Below are 19,296 nucleotides of genomic sequence, written 5' to 3'. Positions count from 1 at the left end.
ATATGCGTCAGGATTTCTATAACTCTGCATTTGATTTGGAAGGTTGCTGAGCAGCAGTGAGGTGGGGAAAGATACAGATGTGTATAGATGTTTCTATACGTTTTGATTGGATGCTTTTCTATTATAAGTGTCCCTTTTGATTCTGCTTTGGAGGAGTGGGCATAACACGTTAACTGTAAAACCAGCAAAAATTCTCATTTTTACTTGACCCCCTTATAATATGTCCTTTGAAATTATTCCCCTTTCAGTTCTTGCAAGTGGCAAATAGTTATGAAGCCTGGAATTAGTGGCTGGAGTTTAAATGGTCTAAATGGTGCTCAGACGTCCATTTGTGTCCTGGGACTATTAAGAAATCCCCCTGCATAATTTTGTTTCTTCATCTTCACCCCAAAAAGCCATTCCTGGAGATCGAGGGAGGAGTCTCCAGAGCAGGTGTCCACTGCTACAGAAGTGACTCCACTTGAAAGTGAAAATTGCCATCTGCTCCCCACCCACCCACCCCGGTACATGTGTGCGCACGGATCTATTTAGGGCTTGCCAATGAGTAATTTTCAGAAGGAATTCTGTCTTGTGCATTCACACCGAACACTGAGCGCTTGATGTCTCTATATTTTAATGTATGAAATAACTATAAGTTGACTAAATGCGTGTAAGGCAAGGGGGAATTAGAATGGATGGTGTGCCTATAACGGTACCATTTCCGCCCCCTTTTCTTGTGTATGTTAGAACAAGATGGAATCACACCAGCATTTTTTTTAACAGCTGCAGAATCACATTTAACATTCTTCATCAGGACAATTTTTCACCAAGATGCCCTTAAGGCTAAAGTTATCAGGAATAGAACAGTGTTTTTTTCCCTTTCTTTTTGCAGGAAGATGAATTCAGATAGTAAAAAATGGAATTATCCTTCATTGCAATATGGAAATGTGGCACTTTTAAATATGACTTTTAGCTTTGGATCTCTTTCTCCAAAGACTTAGCATAAAGAGGGTGCTGCTTTTGAACAAACATTAACAAATAGGTTACTGCAAAGCACTGCTACTGTGGTTGGTATTAATTAAAGCAAATTCTAGATGTGAAAAATAATGTAAGTTGCATTGATTTTAAGCATAGTTCTAAAAATGCTTTTGTCCCAACAAATAAGGTTCAGATTTAATAATTTTGAAGTCTTCCACATTTTCCCTTTACCCCACTGGTGTCCCTGGTTTTCTGTCTACTCATTTGTTTCAACCTGTTGTTCTTGTTGGAGTAGAGTGTAGTTAAATTACGTTTTAGTGGTGGCTCTCCTCCCCCCCTTTTTTCAACGATGTCATATGGCCTAAGAAATCAATCATTTTGGATTTTTTTGCATTGTGATATCTGTTGTACAAGATAAAAATTTTAACAAATGCAGCCGAATAAAAATATTTGATAATTTCATGGAAAGATTTGGTATCTTAAGTGCAAAACTATTTTCTATTTTCATGGAACTGGCTGGGATGCTATCTTTGTAAATTTGGGGTCCTATTTGTGAAATAAATACATGAGAGCTTTCCTGTTCATAGACTATATGTAGCCTGGAGTGCAGTGCAAACTTGAGTTTCCTAGGTTGTAATATCTATCTACATACAGTTATTTACATTTTTTTTGAATGTGTGCCACTACAAACTGAGATAAAATGCTGTACAATTTTGACTGGTAGCAGTTTTTTCTTGTATGGCAGTCTGGCTGAACTATTCTGATGTACTGCTTAATTTTTGAATTTTATTTTTTAAGTTGTATAATTTATTTTCTTGCAAAATGTAATATAAAATATTATAAAAAAATCAAAACATTGTTGTGTCCTCTCCAGAGCTTTTCCTAAATAAGTATGGAATGCATCCACTAAACACAGTTCATTGAAGTAGGAACCCCACAGTATGACTCTTTTAATGAAAGATTCCAGTTCTAGTAGGCTGGCTTGAGTTCTAGTAGCCTAGCGGTTGTATGCTCTTATCTGTTTAAAAAAACCCACATTTTCAATTTAATAGGATTGAGGAGGAACTGGAAAAGGAACATCTTCTGTGCCAAACACTTAAATCCCGTCTGTTTTTTTAGGTGTTTCAGTAAGATGTAATGATGATCCATGATAGCAGAAGCCACTGAGGAGTCTGCAGGAATCAGTTATTTATCAATTTCCCTAACAACTTCTTTCCCCAGTTCCAACTTAAAGCAGTATCTACCCCAAAAGCAGGCCAGAAGCTGCTTCTGGGATAGAACAGGAAAATCTGCTTTCTCCAAAAGTTCTTGGAACTGTAAAACAACCCCTTCCTGCAGTACCTTGCCTTCAAAAGTTCTTGGCAATTCCCCACAATCTTATTTTTTCCTGCATTGTATGCACAGTCCATAGGGCAGTTGATAATTTTTAATACTTGGTTGTATTTACATACGAAAAAGTCTTTTTTTTTTTGAACACAATTTTATTTTCATGAAAATATTGACATATCATACGCTCATTTAATATTTCAATTTTTCACCCCGTACCAATATCCCCAATTTACTCTCCCCCTCCCCAAGGCTTCCCGCAATGCTGCCCCCCTTGCCACTCCAGTACAACTTAAGATAACATCATATTCTAACTTCAATATTGTTCCAAGTATAATAGGTTATGTTTCACATCCCAGTTCTTTTCTAGGTAAACTTTAAAGTCTCTCCACTCTTCATAGAATTCCTGATCTTCTTTGTTATTCAATTTTTTTGTAATTTTGTCCATTTCAGCCATAAACAAAGTTTTTTGTATCCATTCTTCTAACTCTGGAATTCTTTCTTGTTTCCAATACTGTGCATAGAATAGTCTTGCCGTTGTGATCAAATACCAAAATAAAGTCTTTTTTGTAGTATTCAATTCTTCCATTTTAAGTCCTAAGAGCACCTGTCCAATTTGTTGTCTACTGTACCGTTAAAGTCTCCAGCCATTATTAGATGATCATAGCTTAGTTGTTGTAATTGTCCTGCTAAATCTTTGAAGAATTTTTCTTTAGCTCCGTTTGGGGCATATACATTAACAATCAAAGTTTTCTTTTGGTGTATTACCACCTCTACGGCCACAAATCTCCCTTCTGAGTCTGCAAAGATTTCTTTTGGTTGCAGCTCTTTCTTTACATAAATTACTACTCCTTTTTTCTTATTACTGGCCAGAGAGTAAAATTCTTCTCCCAACTTTTTGTTTATCAGATATTTGGCATCTTGCTTTTTCACGTGGGTCTCCTGTAGACAAATCAAATTACATTTCTGTTTTGAAATCCAATGCTTGATTCTATTTCTTTTGTTGGATGAATTTAGTCTGTTAACATTCCAAGATAAAAGCTTGTACTCCATTATGTATTTTTTTTATTATTTTATAAATCCCCAAAGTCATCTAAATTGTCCCCTTTGAACCTATAAAGATCTTCCACTGATCTAATGACATGTCTCCCTCCTTTGTAAGTGAAGGAAAGTCCTTGAGGTATTTCCCACCGAAATCTGATGTTCATGCTCTTCAGCTTGTCTACTAAAGTCTTGTATCTTCTTCTGTCTTGAAGGATTGTTCTGGGGAGCTCTCTTAATATAATGACTTTCTTTCCTCCCATTTCCAGTGGATGTGTAAATTGCTTCTTAAAGATGTCTTCTGTTGTTTTCTTGGATAAAAACTGCACTATCACATCTCTTGGAAGTTTTCTTTTCTCTGCAATTCTTGAATTAACTCTGTAGATCAAATCAAATTCATAATCCATGTCACCGTCATCTTCTTCCAGATATTCAGTTAATGATTTTCTCATGACTTCTCTTATATCTTCATCCTCCTCTTCTTCTATTCCTCTGAATCTTAAGTGGTTTTGCAGTCGCCTGTATTCCATCATTGCGTCAGATCGTCTGATTTGTTGATTCATTATCTCCTGTGCTTTGTCCAAAAGCTGTATCTTTTCTTCCATTTCCGTTGACTTTGTTGCCACTCCTTGTACTTCCTGTTTGAGCCCATCCAAGTCCTGCTTAACCAGAGCTATCTCAGTTGTCACCAACTCTTTAATTGCCGTCACATTTTTCTCCTGAACTTCTTCCAGTTGTTCTAAGTGTCTCTGTGTTTGTTTTTCCATTTGTTGTTCCAGTTGTTTTCCCAGCGCCTGTATTGCCTCAGTCATTCTTTTCTCCATCGCTTCTATAGCAAGTTGCCAATCCTTTTTCTCTTTAGCTTTTCCTTCTCCTTCTCCTCTTTTTCCGAAGTTGCCATCTTTGGGCTTGAAGTTGAGGCTGCTCTTGGTCTCAAAAAGATGTCAATTTTGCCCTTTCGCTTCTCCGTGTTGGCGTATAGTCGAACTGGCTTAAAGCCACCACACCGTCCCGTTAGCTTACGCCTCTATGCGCTTGAACACACCTTCGTTTTTTCGCCCCACTTTGCTTCAAATTGCGCGTTTAAAAAGCTTTTTAAACTTACGGTCCTCCCCAAAATGCCGGGTGCAACTTTTCTATGGTTTTTGTGTGTAAAGAAGGCAACTTCCTGTTAAATTCACTCTATGTATCCGGCCCTTCGAACTTCCGGTACCTCAGTTTAATATAGTCGATCTTCTTCCGGTTACCAGACAATTCACCGGGCCGGTCTATGCGATGTATCGATGGTTTTCTTCCTGTCGGAAGCCTTTCAATGTGGCAACAGACATTCAAAGCTCGCGATAGCTTTCGTCAGTTTCACTTTGCTCGCCACAGGAATGTTCAACAAAGTTATTTTTTACGAATTTAAAGGTTTTAAACGGCTTTTTTCCTCCAAAATTACACCATCGGGATGCTGCTCTTAATATCCGCTTAACCGCTAAGCCAAAATGTCTTTTACTCCATGAAACGGTAAGCGTATCAGTTATTGTTATCTCACACTTTTAAACTGGGGTGCGCATTGCTTCTTTCATCCAACTCACTGTTTTCCTTCCCCAAGAGATCGGCTGATGGTGGGTTTATGCTGGAATTCCAGCTCGAACAGCTTCTGTAGTGATGCTCTGCTTCTGCCTGCTTCGTAGAAGGAGTTCAAGGAGTGAGATATGCCCCCTCCGGGACACAAATCACTCCGATCTCAACTTCTGCTTGGGCGCTGCTGCATTCTTGCCCCCCCCCCGGCACGGAGGAGGGTTGCGTTGGGTTGTAAATAACCCAAGCTGTTAAAAGAAGCTGCCGCCTGCCCCGAGCGATTTCAGGACGCGTCAGCCCTCCATCTTAGCTCGACCGGAAGCCTACATACGAAAAAGTCTTAAAGACAATACACAACAATAGGGTGCAGCTGGGCTACACCAAATCCACTATTTCTATTCTTTAAAAGACTGAATCTGATCTCAAGAAGCAATGCTAGCTGAGAATCTCCAAGTGACCATTCTTCTGGTACCTTGCGGTGTGCTTTTAGAGATGCATGAGAAGAGCTACAGGGGAGCAGTGTTCCCTCTAAGCTGAGTTAGTGTGAGCTAGCTCACAGTTTTTTAGCCTCTGGCTCAAACATTTTTTCGCTTTCCTTCTCTGCCCCCCCCTCCGCCGCCTTCTTTCTTGGCCTCCTGCCTGGCAGCGGGGGGGGGGAGGGGGGCTGGGGACGCGCAGATCCGGACCCCCCCACACTTCCCCCCCCCCACCGCCTTCTTTCTCGGCCTCTCCTGCCCGGCTGTGGCATGGGGGTGGGGAGCCGGGGACGAGCAGACCCACACACACCGCCCGCCCCAGGGGAGAGGACGCCCCGCTGGGAGGTTGGCATCTGCACTCGCCTAGAGCGCAGGACAACCTTGGGCCGGCCCTGGGAGTACAGGTGCTGGGGTGGTGGATTGAGGGGCTGGTAAGATATGCTGGGTGACATCTCCCTCAGCGGGCAGCACATCTGCAAGAAAAGTCATGAACATGTTACATGTATCCTCTGGAAGGCAGGTCAGTTGCTGAGTGTAGACCAATCCCAGTATGAGACATGAGTATTGAGGAAGGATCTAAAATCTCTTTTCTCCCAGCCCAGCCCTGATACAGGCAATCAGAAAAGAACCCAGACACTAACCATGCACACATCGGTAGAGGCAAGGTTTACCTCTGATGTGCTCCAGTTTTGTTTACAATTAGACCTGTCTGCATAAAATTTGGTGGGCAAGTGAGGGTACAGTCCAAATTCCACCCAACTGCTTGGTGTGTGTGTGGGGGAGTTACAGGCAGAAATCTGTTTCTCATGGTATTGGAAACCACAAACACTGAGCAGATGTAATAATGATAATACATACAAAACAGTTAAACAGAATAAAATATCTGCACCTTCCTGTGTATAGAAGTTTTTTTTCATTTGCTTTACAGTCCATCTTTCTCACCTATTACAAAATCAGAAAACAATGCAATAAAAAACAGTATGCAATAAACTGCAGAAATTGCGTGGAGATGTTAGGTTTTTTTAAAATGCAATAAAAACAAGATAGTGCAACAAATTACAAGGCTATAAAAAGCACTCTCTTGAAGAATTCCACTGTTCAACAACTTGTACCAAAACAGGTGATACTAGGGAATTAAAGAGATGGGAGTACCAGACCACCTCACATGTCTCTTGAGAAACCTGTATAAGGGTCAAGAAGCGACAGTTAGAACCAAATATGGAACAACTGATTGGTTTAGCATAGGGAAAGGAGTACGACAAGGATGTATATTGTCACCTTGCTTATTTAATTTATATGCAGAGTATATCATACGAAATACTGGCCTGGATGAATCACAAGCCGGAATTAAGATTGCTGGGGAAAACATCAACAACCTCAGATATGCAGACGATACCACTCTAATGGCAGAAAGTGGACCTGAAGAGTCTGTTGCTAAGGGTGAAAGAGGAGAGTGCAAAAGTTGGCTTGAAACTCAATATAAAAAAAAACTAAGATCATGGCATCCGGCCCCATCACTCCTTGGCAAGTTGAAGGGGAAGTCATGGAAGGAGTGGCAGTGGTGACTGCAGCCATGAAACTAAAAGATGCCTGCTCCTTGGGAGGAAAGCGATGGCAAACCTAGACAGCATAATAAAAAATCGAGACATCACTCTGCCAACAAAAGTCCGTATGGTCAAAGTAATGGTATTCCCAGTAGTCATGTATGGCTGCGAGAGTTGGACTATAAGGAAGGCCGAGTGCCAAAGAATAGATGCTTTTGAATTATGGTGCTGGAGAAAACTCTTGAGAGTCCCTTGGACTGCCAGGAGATCAGATCAGTCCATCCTAATGGAAATCAACCCTAACTCTTCCCTGGGAGGCCAGATCCTGAAGCTGAAGCTCCAATCCTTTGGCCACCCAATGAGAAGGGAGCCCTCACTGGAGAAGACCCTGATGCTGGGGAAGACTGAAGGTCAAAGAACAAGGGGACGGCAAAGGATGAGATGGTTAGACAGAGTTATTCATGCAACAAACATTTATTTATTTATTCTTTAGATTTGTATCCCGCCCTCCCTAAAGGCTCAGGGTGGCTTGATATGAGCTGATATATAGCATTCTGATCAAAGAAAAAGGGGACAGCAAAGGATGAGATGGTTAGAGAGTGTTATCGATGCAACGAAAATGAAATTAAGTAAACTCCAGAGCATGACAGAAGACAGGAGAGCCTGGCGTAATGTGGTCCATGGGGTTGCGAAGAGTTGGATTCGACTGTGTGACTGAACAACAGGGAATTGTCAAATGTGATCTGAACTGCAGGAATGAGGATACCCCTGTGTAAAGTAAGTGTGATCACACTGATACTCCAAAACACTGAAGCAGCATCCTCAGTTCATACTGCATGACCAATCTCTTTTGAAGCTCAGGGGAGTCATGCAAGCCACTACATTTGAGGGCTGTTCAAAAGAATAATAATTCAGGTAGCCCAAGGCCTAGAGTGCATCTAATGATGTGTGTGTCTGTGGTACACACACACATGCAGTGGTCTCATGCACTTTTCTACAACAGAATGTTTCCATGTAGAAATTCACAGACTTCTCATATGGCCATTGTGCCCTCACCCCAGATTACTGTGTTCTTGAAAGTTTGCTAAAATAACATTTACATAGCCCTGTTGTAAACTAATCTTGTACAAAGAACTTTGGTTTTATTGCCTAATTCTTTACAGCATGTAGCATATTCATAGGACTTCACAGTCTTATCTTCTAAGCAATAAAACTCCTAGCAATTAGATAGAAAATGTGGATAAATAACCTGATACCTCAGTTGCTTAAAAATAATTTTTTTTAGGTCAGGTCCAAAATCTTTTTTAGGTCAGGTCCAAAAATCTTTTGCTTTTTAAAATCCAGAAATCTGATGGTAGCCAAACAGTACAGAACTATATTAACATGATGTTGCTTCCTGAATAGAGGTGGTCAGTCCACACTGAATATAAATTTAATTTTGTGGGTTTCATCTTCAGTGAGCTTCGATAGGACATTTGCTATTTGGGGGACTTAATTGCAATACCATTTGGTTTGAAAATTAAACTTCATGACAGATATGTATTGCGTTCAGGATTGTTAAAACGAGTAGAGCAAAATGATTCAACAGAAGCAAATATGAACTCACATACATTAGTAACACACTGTTCTCACCAAGGAACACATGAGTGCAATTCTTCCCCTTCCCTGAATATGTACATGCTGTTCCTTGTTCCTAAAGACTCAAGCCTGTACTCTCCCTAGAAGCTGAAATTACCAAAATGAGGCTATTGTACTTTGGTCAAATTATGAGAAGATAAAGTGGGAATTAAGATGGCTGGGGAAAAGATCAACAACCTCAGATATGCAGACGATACCACTCTAATGGCAGAAAGTGAACAGGACCTAAAGAGCCTCTTGCTCAGGGTAAAAGAGGTGAGCGCAAAAGTGGGCTTGAAGCTCAACATCAAAAAAACTAAGATCATGGCAACCGGTCCCATCACTCCTTGGCAAATAGAAGGGGAAGTCATGGAAGTAGTGACAGACTTCACGTTCCTGGGATCCCAAATCACCGCAGACTGTGACTGCAGCCATGAAATTAAAAGATGCCTGCTACTTGGGAGGAAAGCGATGGCGAACCTAAACAGCATGATAAAAAGTAGAGACATCACCCTGCCAACAAAAATCCGCATGGTCAAAGCAATGGTATTCCCAGTAGTCATGTATGGCTGCGAGAGTTGGACTATAAGGAAGGCCGAGCGCCGAAGAATAGATTCTTTTGAACTATGGTGCTGGAGAAGACTCTTGAGAGTCCCTTGGACTGCAAGAAGATCAAATCAGTCAGTCCTCAAAGAAATCAACCCTGACTGTTCCCTGGAAGGCCAGATAATGAAACTGAAGCTCAAATACTTTGGCCACCAAATGAGAAGGGAGCACTCACTGGAGAAGACCCTGATGCTGGGAAAGATCGAAGGTCAAAGAAGACGGGGACGGCAAAGGATGAGATGGTTAGACAGTGTCAGAGATGCAACGAACATGAAACTGAGCAAACTTCAGAGGACAGCGGAAGACAGGAGGGCCTGGCGGGATCTAGTCCATGGGGTCGCGAAGAGTCGGACTCGACTGTGCGACTGAACAACAAAAGAGTCACTGGAAAAGACAATGTTAGGAAAAGTTGAAGGCAGCAGGAAAAGAGGAAGACCCAACATGAGATGGGTTGACTTAATCAAGGAAGCGACAGCCCTCAGCAAGGCCTGAACAAAGGCTGTTAATGATAGGACATTTTAGAGGTCATTAATTCGTAGGCTCACCATAAGTTGGAAGCAACTTGATGGCACTTAACACACATACTCTTCTTCACCTGCTGGATATTGTGTTTATTTTACTTTTCAGCAGCCGGTTCTGCACTAGCTACCAAAACAGAAGAAGAAGAAGAGACTGGATTTATACCCCGCCCTTCTCTACCCAAGGGAGTCTCAGAGCGGCTTACAAACTCATTTCCCTCCCCCCCCCCACAACAGACACCCTGTGAAGAAGGTGGGGCTGAGAGAGCTCTGACAGAAACTGCTCTTTTTCAAGAACAGCTGTGCCAGAACTATGGCTTGCCCAAGGTCATCCAGCAGGTGCAAGTGGAAGAGTGGGGAATCAAACCCGGTTCTCCCAGATTAGAGTCCGTGCACTTAACCACTATACCAAACAGGGTAGGTTAATTAATGGATCTAAACAGTTTCCTTGCTCCCTGTTCTATTGCTTCAGAGCAACACAGCTACCCACCTGTATTACAAGATGTAAAACAGTACCATAAAAGCAGTTGCAATGGACTACAATCCTATTCCATTATAAAGAAGCCCTTCTGGGTCCTCACACAACGAAAATGCTTAATCCAGTTCTGATTAAACATTCATAAGAATAATTCCTATTGAACTAAATATTGAAATGAACTAAAAAGTACATTTCACCATGCTGTCAATTCTTTCCCATGTTTTGTGCCTAAATCAGTCCCAATCTTGGATTCCCTAAATCCTGATCACATAGGGGAACTTTTTAAAACTGAGACTCTGCTTTACCTTTGTGTATTTGTGATATTCAAGAACAGAATGTGTTTCTTCTCCCGACCCAAACTGGATGTTTGTGTGGGGATGACATCCCCATCCACAAACTGTAGCCTCTTCCACCTATCTCCCCACGCTCACACAATCCCAGCCAACAAAGTCCAGTGGCACCTTTAAGGCCAACAAAGTTTAATTCTGGATATAAGCTTTCCTACGCACGCTCCCTCAGATAGAATGTGCATGTACACGAAAGCTTATACCCAGAATTAAACTTTTGTGGGTCTTAAAGGTGCCACTGGACTCAATCTTCGTTCGATTGCTGCAGACCAACACGGCCTGAATCTACAATCCCATACAGGCAGCTACACAGACGCCAGCTCGGCCCCTTCCCACCGGGAGACCTTCAGCGCCTGCCGCTCTGCTGAGCTCCGACAGCGGTCGCTCTCTAGTGACCACGCCCCCTTTCCCTTCTGCCATCCAATCGAATGATCCCCTGGTTGCCTCGCCCCCTCCCGTCCCTCAAACTCTGTGGGGCTATGGCTTTAGCGGCGCGTGCGTCGCTCGTGAAACCCTATTGGCTGAACCAAGGGGCGGGGTCCATCGGAGGCTCGCGCGGCTGAAGGTGACGGAGGCGCTTCCGCTGCTTGGCCGTCTGTCGGTGCCTCCTGAGGAGGGTTTTCTAGCGTCCGTTGGGGAGCGCTGAGGCCGGCGAGAGAGCGAAGATGATGGGCGGACGGCAGGTGCCGAAGGCGCTTCGGGTGAGGGGGGGAAAGGGTCCCGCTCCTGGTCTTCGGCGCTGCTGCTGTTCTTTGGCCGCCACCTTCTGTTGTCCTTCCACACACACACACCCGGGTGACTTGACCGGCGGGTGGGGGAGGCCGAGCATCGAGACCCGCCCCGCTCTGGTGTTCTACCCTTGGAGGAGGGGAGGGGGGGGGCTGGTCTGCGCACGCAGAGTGAGGTGGTGGAGGTCTGAGGTGGTAGAGTGGGCTGTGCCACTTCGGGCTGCAGGGAGGAGTGTGTGCGCACGGGGTGGGAAGTGGCAGGAGCGTGCGCGCCCCTGCGCGGAATGAATTCACCTGTCGGGGAGCAAGTTTAAGCAGAGCCACGTCGTTAGCGTGCAAGGGTTTTTGGGTTTTTTTAAATTCCCGGTGTGTTTGTCTTTCTCCCTCTCCCCATTGGCATTTATTTTAAAAAGGGGGTTCCTCCTGTAACAATTCTCCAGAGTCCCATCACCGTGATGTTTTAAAAATAGAAAAGCGCCTTTAAAAACCGTGGTTATTTTTTGGGGGGCGGGGGGTTTAAAAACAGACAGACAGCAAGTTCACACTGAAAACTGGGCAGCTAAACATTTCTGTCAGCAAGATGGATTTATTTCTTAGACAGTGAAGGTCTTTTCCAAATAAATAGTTTTCAATTTATGGCACAGCGAATGTGTTGTTACAGTAGTTCATTGTTTGTTATTGCACTTATGCACATGGGTTGGATGCCGCAGACTAACCATGAGCCCCTACAGATCTGCTGTGTCTCTTTGCATGTATGCTAAGAAATGCATCAGTAAGGTGAGGCAGAGGTGCTCAGTAGAGAGGATTCTTCCATGGCTTTGACCCTTGGCTTATTCTTTATTATCGTGCCCAAGTTGTGTTTCCTTTCCTCTGCTCTTTTGGTCTGCTACCATGGTCCTGGGGAGAACAATGGGATATAAATAGATATAATTGCATGCACACGTGAAGCTGCCTTATGTTGAGTCTGACCAATTGATCTGTCAAGGTTGGTATTGTCTACTCTGACTGGCTGTGGTTCTTCAGTCTAGAGTCTTTCATATCACCTGGTCCTGTTAATGGAGATGCTGGGAGTTGAAACTAGCGTCTTTTGCATGCAAAACAGTTGCTCTACCATTGAGCTATGGACCCTTCCCAAGGTCAAAGGCCTATGAAGTGCAGGAAATGCAGGGTGAAATATGATTATGTAAAATTCAAATCTAACCAGAAAATATACAGAGATCATTCACTAGTTGTGCTAGTTATTTGACTGGGTAACATAAAATTATTATATAGTGAGGATCCATACATTGCATTTGAGGAAGTTAGTCATTAAAATACCACAGACAGGGCTCCTGTTTATTTTTATTACAGCAGACTTACCTGCCTATCTAGACTTCTTGCAGAATAAGGCTTTTTTGTGGGCTATTGCTGACTTTGTCTGGTATGGGCTGTGGATTAGCATACATATGCTCCCCAAAGCAGTTCATTTTTGAGATGCAGCAAGACTTCTTTTGCTGCTACCTCTCTGGAATTCCTTGGTCTACTGTATCACCTTGCTGCATGTGTAGACCAAACATTTGAAAATATCTTTCTCCAGTGGAATGCCAGGAGGATTCTTTGAGTCCTTGTAAAGGTAGAAACCGAAGAGAGGGTACTGCTTAAACTTTAGCCTGTTTTTGATGTGATAACCTTTCCCCCCATTAATGGATTTTATCACGTGTTGTTGTTGTTTAGTAACAATATGTCTTGCAATATCTCATGTCCAGTTGCATGTATAGTCCTGAGTTTTAATTAAGAATGTTTATATTTTATTTTAAAAACCACCTTTGGCAGGTTTCCTGGAGAGGAAACATAAATGTTCTCTAAATCAATAAAAAGAGCAGGATTTTATATATTTATTTGCCCCTAGTGGAGCTCTTACAGGTACATAGGTCTGTTGGACAAGATTGCCACAGCAGATTTGCTTCCTCAGGTACAAAATTCTGATGCTACTCCCTCCACCGTCCCACTGCTAATAAACAAGGAGGGTTGCGATCCAAAGGACATTCCTTCAACAAGCCTTCAATTGATAGTTGCATAGGAGAACTTCTGGTGATTGTGACTTTATAGGGCAAATCTGTTATTTAATTTGGTGTGGAAAATGTGTTGCCTGAGGTACTGCTTCACCTTGTCTCATAATTCCTTGCCTATCAGGAACTGCTCATAAAGTATGCCTTCTATAGGGGAGCAACAACTTTTCCTTGCATGGCACACCTCTTCAGTAGTTTGAGCACAGGAGTTGAAAAAAAGGAGATTTATAGGAAAAATCTGATGTGCTTACTCAGGATGCCTTGCTGGAGTGTCTTAATGCTGTGCTGCTGTTGGAAAGCTAACCAAACAGACTAAAACAGAGAAACTGGGCAGCTTTTGGCAGTGCTAGTGTTTGTTAACCTAAAGCACTAAGTGGGCCAAAGTTCATAGGATCAAAAGGTTAAATAAGCAAACTGGACAACTCAGCAGTGCTTATTTGTTCATGATGAAATGCTGCACCATTAACTGACACAAATAGGTATTTTAAGCATCAGGATTTTTGTGGTCATACTGGCCAGAACTATTCACAAATTATTCCAAATGTTACCTCTTTATACCTCTTCACTTCTGAATGAATACAGTAGGTACAGTTGCAAAAAGAAACTTCCTTGGCTTCATGGTGTTACTGAACATATTGTAGTGGTGTTAAAATATTTAAAGTAGAAAAATGCCTAATCCCCAGAATTTTGCAGTCAGTCTGAATAATGCTGTACATAAAGCTATTAACAACACAATTAAAAATTCTGTTTTCAGGCAATGATGTATGCAAGCCGGGGCTATTCATCACAACGTGCTTTAAATGTAAGTATGAAACGTGGTGTGATGTCAAGTATTAGCTGTGATGCCTCGTTGTAACTGCTATATTAGGCTGTAGAACAAAGCTTGAGTCCAGTCGTATCTTTAAGACCAACAGTGTTTAGTTCTGGGTATACGGTTTTGTGTGCATGCACACTTCTTCAGATACCATGCACATGAAAGCTTATACCTAGAATTACACTTTCTTGGTCTTAAAGGTTCCATTGGACACAAACTTTATTTTGTTGCTTCAGACGAACACAGCCACCCACGCGAATCTATGTTAAGCTGTATTCCTTTGTAGCAGCAAGCTTAAATTTGTTCAGAAGGGGGGACTTGAACAAACTTGAACTTATTCTAATAAATAAAGATAGGCTGAAATCCAGAGCTGTTAGTTTCCTATACGTATATGATGAAATCATTTGTTTCGTGCAGAAGTTCATGCTATCCAAATATTCGATGGAATACCACACAAACATTTGCACACAGTTACTACATGGATTTCCTTTGAGCTGGTTTAAAAGGGAGAGACCTGGGAATGCCACAAGTTGTGGTTGCAATGAGTATGACAGGTGGATGTTCTCCTGGGGGGGGGGTGCCTTCTTATCTTGTGGGAAAAATCCCCACATGGAAGCAGCCATTGTTTATGTAACTGCTGTCAATTGTACATTAACCATACTAAGGGCTAAACTGCACATGGAAGTAAGTTCCGTGAAAGGAGCTTCCAGTGTGATTTTTCTCTCTCCCTTAAAATCAATGTGTTCCCTCCATTCTGCTCAGGACCACATGTGTATCTTCTCACACCTATCTGAAACTAGTTTGGGGGCCTTCTGTTTGCTCCATGGAGCAATAGGGTTGCCAGGTCTGGGTTGGAAAATACCGGGAGACTTTGGGGGTAGATCCAGGAGAAGGCGGGGTTTGGGAAGGGGAGGAGCCTTAGCATGGTACAATGCCATAGTGTCCACCCTTCAAAGCAGCCATTTTCTCCAGGGGAGCTGATCTCTGTCAGCTGGAGATCAGTTGTAAAAGCAGGAGCTCCCCAGGCCCCATATGGAGGCTGGCAACGCTATGGAGCAAACATACGCTTACTGATTCCATACCTACCTGTTTGCTCTGGTGGGACAAAGAGCAGCTCATTTCAGATCAGGAAGACAGTGCAGGGGGAGAAGGCTTAATTCCAACCCTACCATGCATGCATTTTAAAGACACAAACTGCAGGCAGCTCTATTAATTGAATTCCCACCATCATGCTTAGCTTTACCTGCAAACAATGCTCCCTCTAAGCTGTGGAGTCTTGTGAGCAAAAATTCTACTTTGTGAGCTACGGGCATTAAAGTTGTGAGTGAGCGATTTGGCTACTGCATAAATTAGCTTGCTCTGGAGCCATCCTTCCTGAGCTAAGACAAAAATGTGTGAGCCGGAGTCTAAAAAAACTGTGAGCTAGCTCACACTAACTCAGCTTAGAGGGACACACTGACTGCAAATATAATTTGTTGTTGTTGTTGTTCAGTCGCATAACATGTCCTATTTAATTGAAGCAATTGGTACCAGTTCTGAGATCCTTACTGCATTATGTTAATCAGGCATTCATTGAATATAAAACGTTTGCTGACTTTAGCGGTCATTAAGCCTCAGCTTTATGAGGAAAGTTTAACATATGTGAATTAATCGCTGAACCACTGACAATATTTTTGCTTGTTAGGACGTAGTCATTGTAAGCGCTGCCCGTACACCCATCGGCTCTTTTCAGGGATCTCTTTTCTCACTACCAGCCACTGCTCTTGGCTCTGTTGCTATTAAAGGAGCAATTGAAAGAGCAGGTAAGTAAACAGATTAGTCCAGTGATCTCAACTATGTTAAGAAGCTGAAGCAGGGTTGTTAGAAAATGTCCAGTGTCTTTCCTAATAATAACCCTAAATTAAATGTGACATAGAAACTATGGAGACATTTGATGTGTCAGTCTTAGCAGGACTGCAGAGTATTTGTCATGAGCACTACTGACCGTTTTGCTATAAAGCTAGGGCAAGTTAACCAGTGGACTGTTTGTACTACATCTGTATCAGCAGAAGATTTTGGTGCATTTGTGTGGCAGCAATTAAGGTATATAGATGTACATCTAGTGTATAGGTCACTAGAGTGTAGCATTTCCCTTGTGCCATGTCTCAGAATGTATTATGCTCTAAGCCTGTTAAAGCTTCATAGTTAGAAATGCCGTCTCTGTCACAGGCATCCCGAAAGAAGAAGTGAAGGAAGTATACATGGGTAATGTTATCCAGGCTGGGCAAGGACAAGCTCCTGCAAGACAAGCAACACTTGGTGCAGGTATTTATTTAAAAAATTGTTATGTCTGTGGGCATTGCTGGAATTTTGAGAACTGGGAGTGCTGCGTGGGGGCATCACAAGGTGTCGTGACCTTATATGCCACACATCCTTCTACAATGGAGGCAACTGTACTTGAATAGGTGATCCCTGTAATCCTGAAGGTGACATTTCCTGCTTTTTCTTTTTGCTCCAGTGAGGTGGTAGGGCAAGCCAGGACTGGCCTTTTATTTTGGGGGACGAGGTGCTATGTCAAAGAAACAAAGAGGTGCAAGGAAGCTCACTGGCACATGGGCACCGTGTTGGGGATTAAGACCTAAATCGGTACAACTGAGCACATATAGTTTTAAATGAACACATAAAGATTTCCTATACCGGTCCATCAAAGTCAATATTGTCTACTCTGACTGGCAGTGGCTCTCCAGGGTTTCAGGCTGAGGTCTTCCACATCACCTCCTACTTGATCCTTTCAGCTGGAGATGTCAGGGATTGAACGTGGGACGTTCTGCATGCCAAGCAGATGCTCTGCCACTGAGCCAGAGCCCCTCCCAGGTTCAATGACTTAATAAGTAATGTTTCTTTTGCCTTATTAAACATGTCCATGAATCAGCAAAATTCAAGACACTCTTTTCTGTAGTGCAGAAAAAAGTTCTAAACAAGATTTGCTGCTTAAATGCTAAAAAAGGTAAATGTGGCCACAGATACTTAATAGTTTAATTGCAAATTTTAAATTCAAGCTCTGGGTGTTCTGAATAAGCCTGATTTCTTCTCATGCCATAACCAGAGCTCAAATGGTTGGTTATTCTGTAGTTTGCCTGTATAGCAGGTATGTTCCCAGAACTACTTGCTGTGAGCAGATTTCTTTTGCAGCTAAGCAGAAAAATCCCAAAATGTATAATGTTGCCTATAGAAGGGACTGCCTGAGAGTTGAGGAATGGTCTCAGTGCTAATACTAGTCGATATGAGAACAGGAGAAATAAACAAGTGATCTATAACAGGAATCCAAGAGGGTATGTTGAGATTTTGTGGCATAAGTGTTTAGTTGATTAAAGAGCTCAGTTAATTCAGTATTTGCATTTGCTTGTCATCAGCTGTCGTTCGTTTCCATAGTAATTTGTCTTAATCTGGCCCAGGTTTACCAGTTTCTACTCCTTGCACAACTGTCAACAAGGTTTGCGCTTCTGGAATGAAATCTGTTATGATGGCAGCACAGAACCTGATGTGTGGGAATCAGGTAGGATCGTCATAAAGTGTTCAAAAGACTTACGAATACGTAGTCTCTGAAATAAGACTAATGAAGAAGAAGAAGAAGAAGACATTGGATTTATAGTCCGCCCTTCACTTGGAGTCTCAGAGCGGCTTACAAACTCCTTTCCCTTCCCCTCCCCACAACAGACACCCTGTGAGGTGGGTGGGGCTGAGAGAACTCTGACACAAACTGCTCTTTTTCAAGGACAACTGTGCCAGAGCTTGTGACTGACCCAAGGTCACATCAGCAGGTGCAAGTGGAGGAGTGGGGAATCAAACCCGGTTCTCCCAGATTAGAGTCCGCACACTTAACCACTACACCACTCCAAGTGAAGGGCGGGGTATAAATCCAATCTCTTCTTCTCTTCTTCTTCATCCTATTTTTGCCTCTTTACAGGGATGCTGTCCTCCCACAGCTTCTGTTCATTTAAATGGGACATGTGCAGGGGATATTCTATTCACTGTGCTTGGCTTCATACACTAGTACTGTTCACTGATTGCCCATCTGCATTGATATTTTAGTATAAGCTTATTCCTTGGAATGACATTGAAAGTTATACATAAAACTTACAGGAAACTCAGGTATTAAAAGACTATCGAACACGAGGTTTTGTATAACAAACAGGAAAACAACTTTTAAGAGACATATTGTAACTTTTTGCCTTAAGAAGGACAGTACCAAAGCATTATTAAAATCTTAAGTATTTTTTCCCCCTGTACTCTTCTCCTCCTTCTGGAAAGGTAAACGTTTCATAAGACATTGTAAAAATCTTTCTGAACAGGATGTGATGGTGGCTGGTGGGATGGAGAGCATGTCTAATGTGCCCTATACAATGAGCAGAGGAACAACACCTTATGGAGGAGTAAAGCTGGAAGACCTGATTGTGAAAGATGGTTTAACAGATGTTTACAATAAAATCCACATGGTAAATATATTTAAAATTTTTTTAATGTGCATGTGTGTGCATGCACCTAGAAGTCATGGCAACTGCTGGGGGCATGGAGGATACTGCCATTTCTGTTGGGTTAATTGCAACTGGTGTTGTTTTAATTGGTATGGTATTTATTAATTGTTTTAACTTGGTTGTTTATGCTATTTTAATGTTGTTAGCCGCCTTGAGCCAGATACGTGGAAAGGCAGGAAAGGCGCTTCTGTCCTTGACCCACTCCAGTCCGGCTTTCGCCTGGGATATGGGATGGAGACAGCGCTGGTTGTTCTTACTGACGACCTCCGGAGGCATCTGGATCGAGGCGATGTGGCGGCACTGTTGTTGTTAGATCTGTCGGCCGCGTTTGACACGGTCAACCACCAGTTGCTGACCCACCGTCTCGCTGACGTGGGGATACAGGGGCTCGCTCTTCAATGGCTTGCCTCTTTTCTCCAAGGTCGGGGACAGAGGGTGACGTTAGGGGAACAGCAGTCCCGGAGGCACCCACTTGAGTGTGGTGTGCCTTAGGGGGCGGTGCTTTCCCCGATGTTGTTTAACGTCTACATGCGCCCCCTCGCCCAGATTGCCAGGAGTTATGGGCTGGGTTGTCATCAATATGCAGATGACACCCAGCTCTATCTGATGTTGGGTTCTCCCCGATGTTGTTTAACATCTACATGCGCCCCCTTGCCCAGATTGCCAGGAGTTATGGGCTGGGTTGTCATCAATATGCAGATGACACCCAGCTCTAT

General features: G+C 42.8%; 1 protein-coding gene across 1 annotated transcript in view; it reads left to right on the top strand.

Moving 5' to 3' along the window:
• Positions 1-11,009: 11,009 nt before the first annotated feature.
• The window catches only part of ACAT1 (acetyl-CoA acetyltransferase 1), a 17,780-nt gene continuing 9,493 nt past the window's right edge, over positions 11,010-19,296 (top strand). Inside the window, exons 1-6 of the mRNA XM_015414810.1 lie at positions 11,010-11,177; positions 14,007-14,054; positions 15,751-15,868; positions 16,275-16,370; positions 17,501-17,601; positions 18,398-18,541. Of these exons, the coding sequence (XP_015270296.1) occupies positions 11,142-11,177; positions 14,007-14,054; positions 15,751-15,868; positions 16,275-16,370; positions 17,501-17,601; positions 18,398-18,541 (543 nt within the window). The 5' untranslated portion in view covers positions 11,010-11,141. The remainder of the gene's footprint in view (positions 11,178-14,006; positions 14,055-15,750; positions 15,869-16,274; positions 16,371-17,500; positions 17,602-18,397; positions 18,542-19,296) is intronic.

This window comes from Gekko japonicus, unplaced genomic scaffold, assembly GCF_001447785.1.
Source record: "Gekko japonicus isolate JY-2015 unplaced genomic scaffold, Gekko_japonicus_V1.1 scaffold1956, whole genome shotgun sequence".
Taxonomy (NCBI): Eukaryota; Metazoa; Chordata; class Lepidosauria; order Squamata; family Gekkonidae; genus Gekko; species Gekko japonicus.
This window is presented reverse-complemented; position numbering and strand designations above follow the sequence as displayed.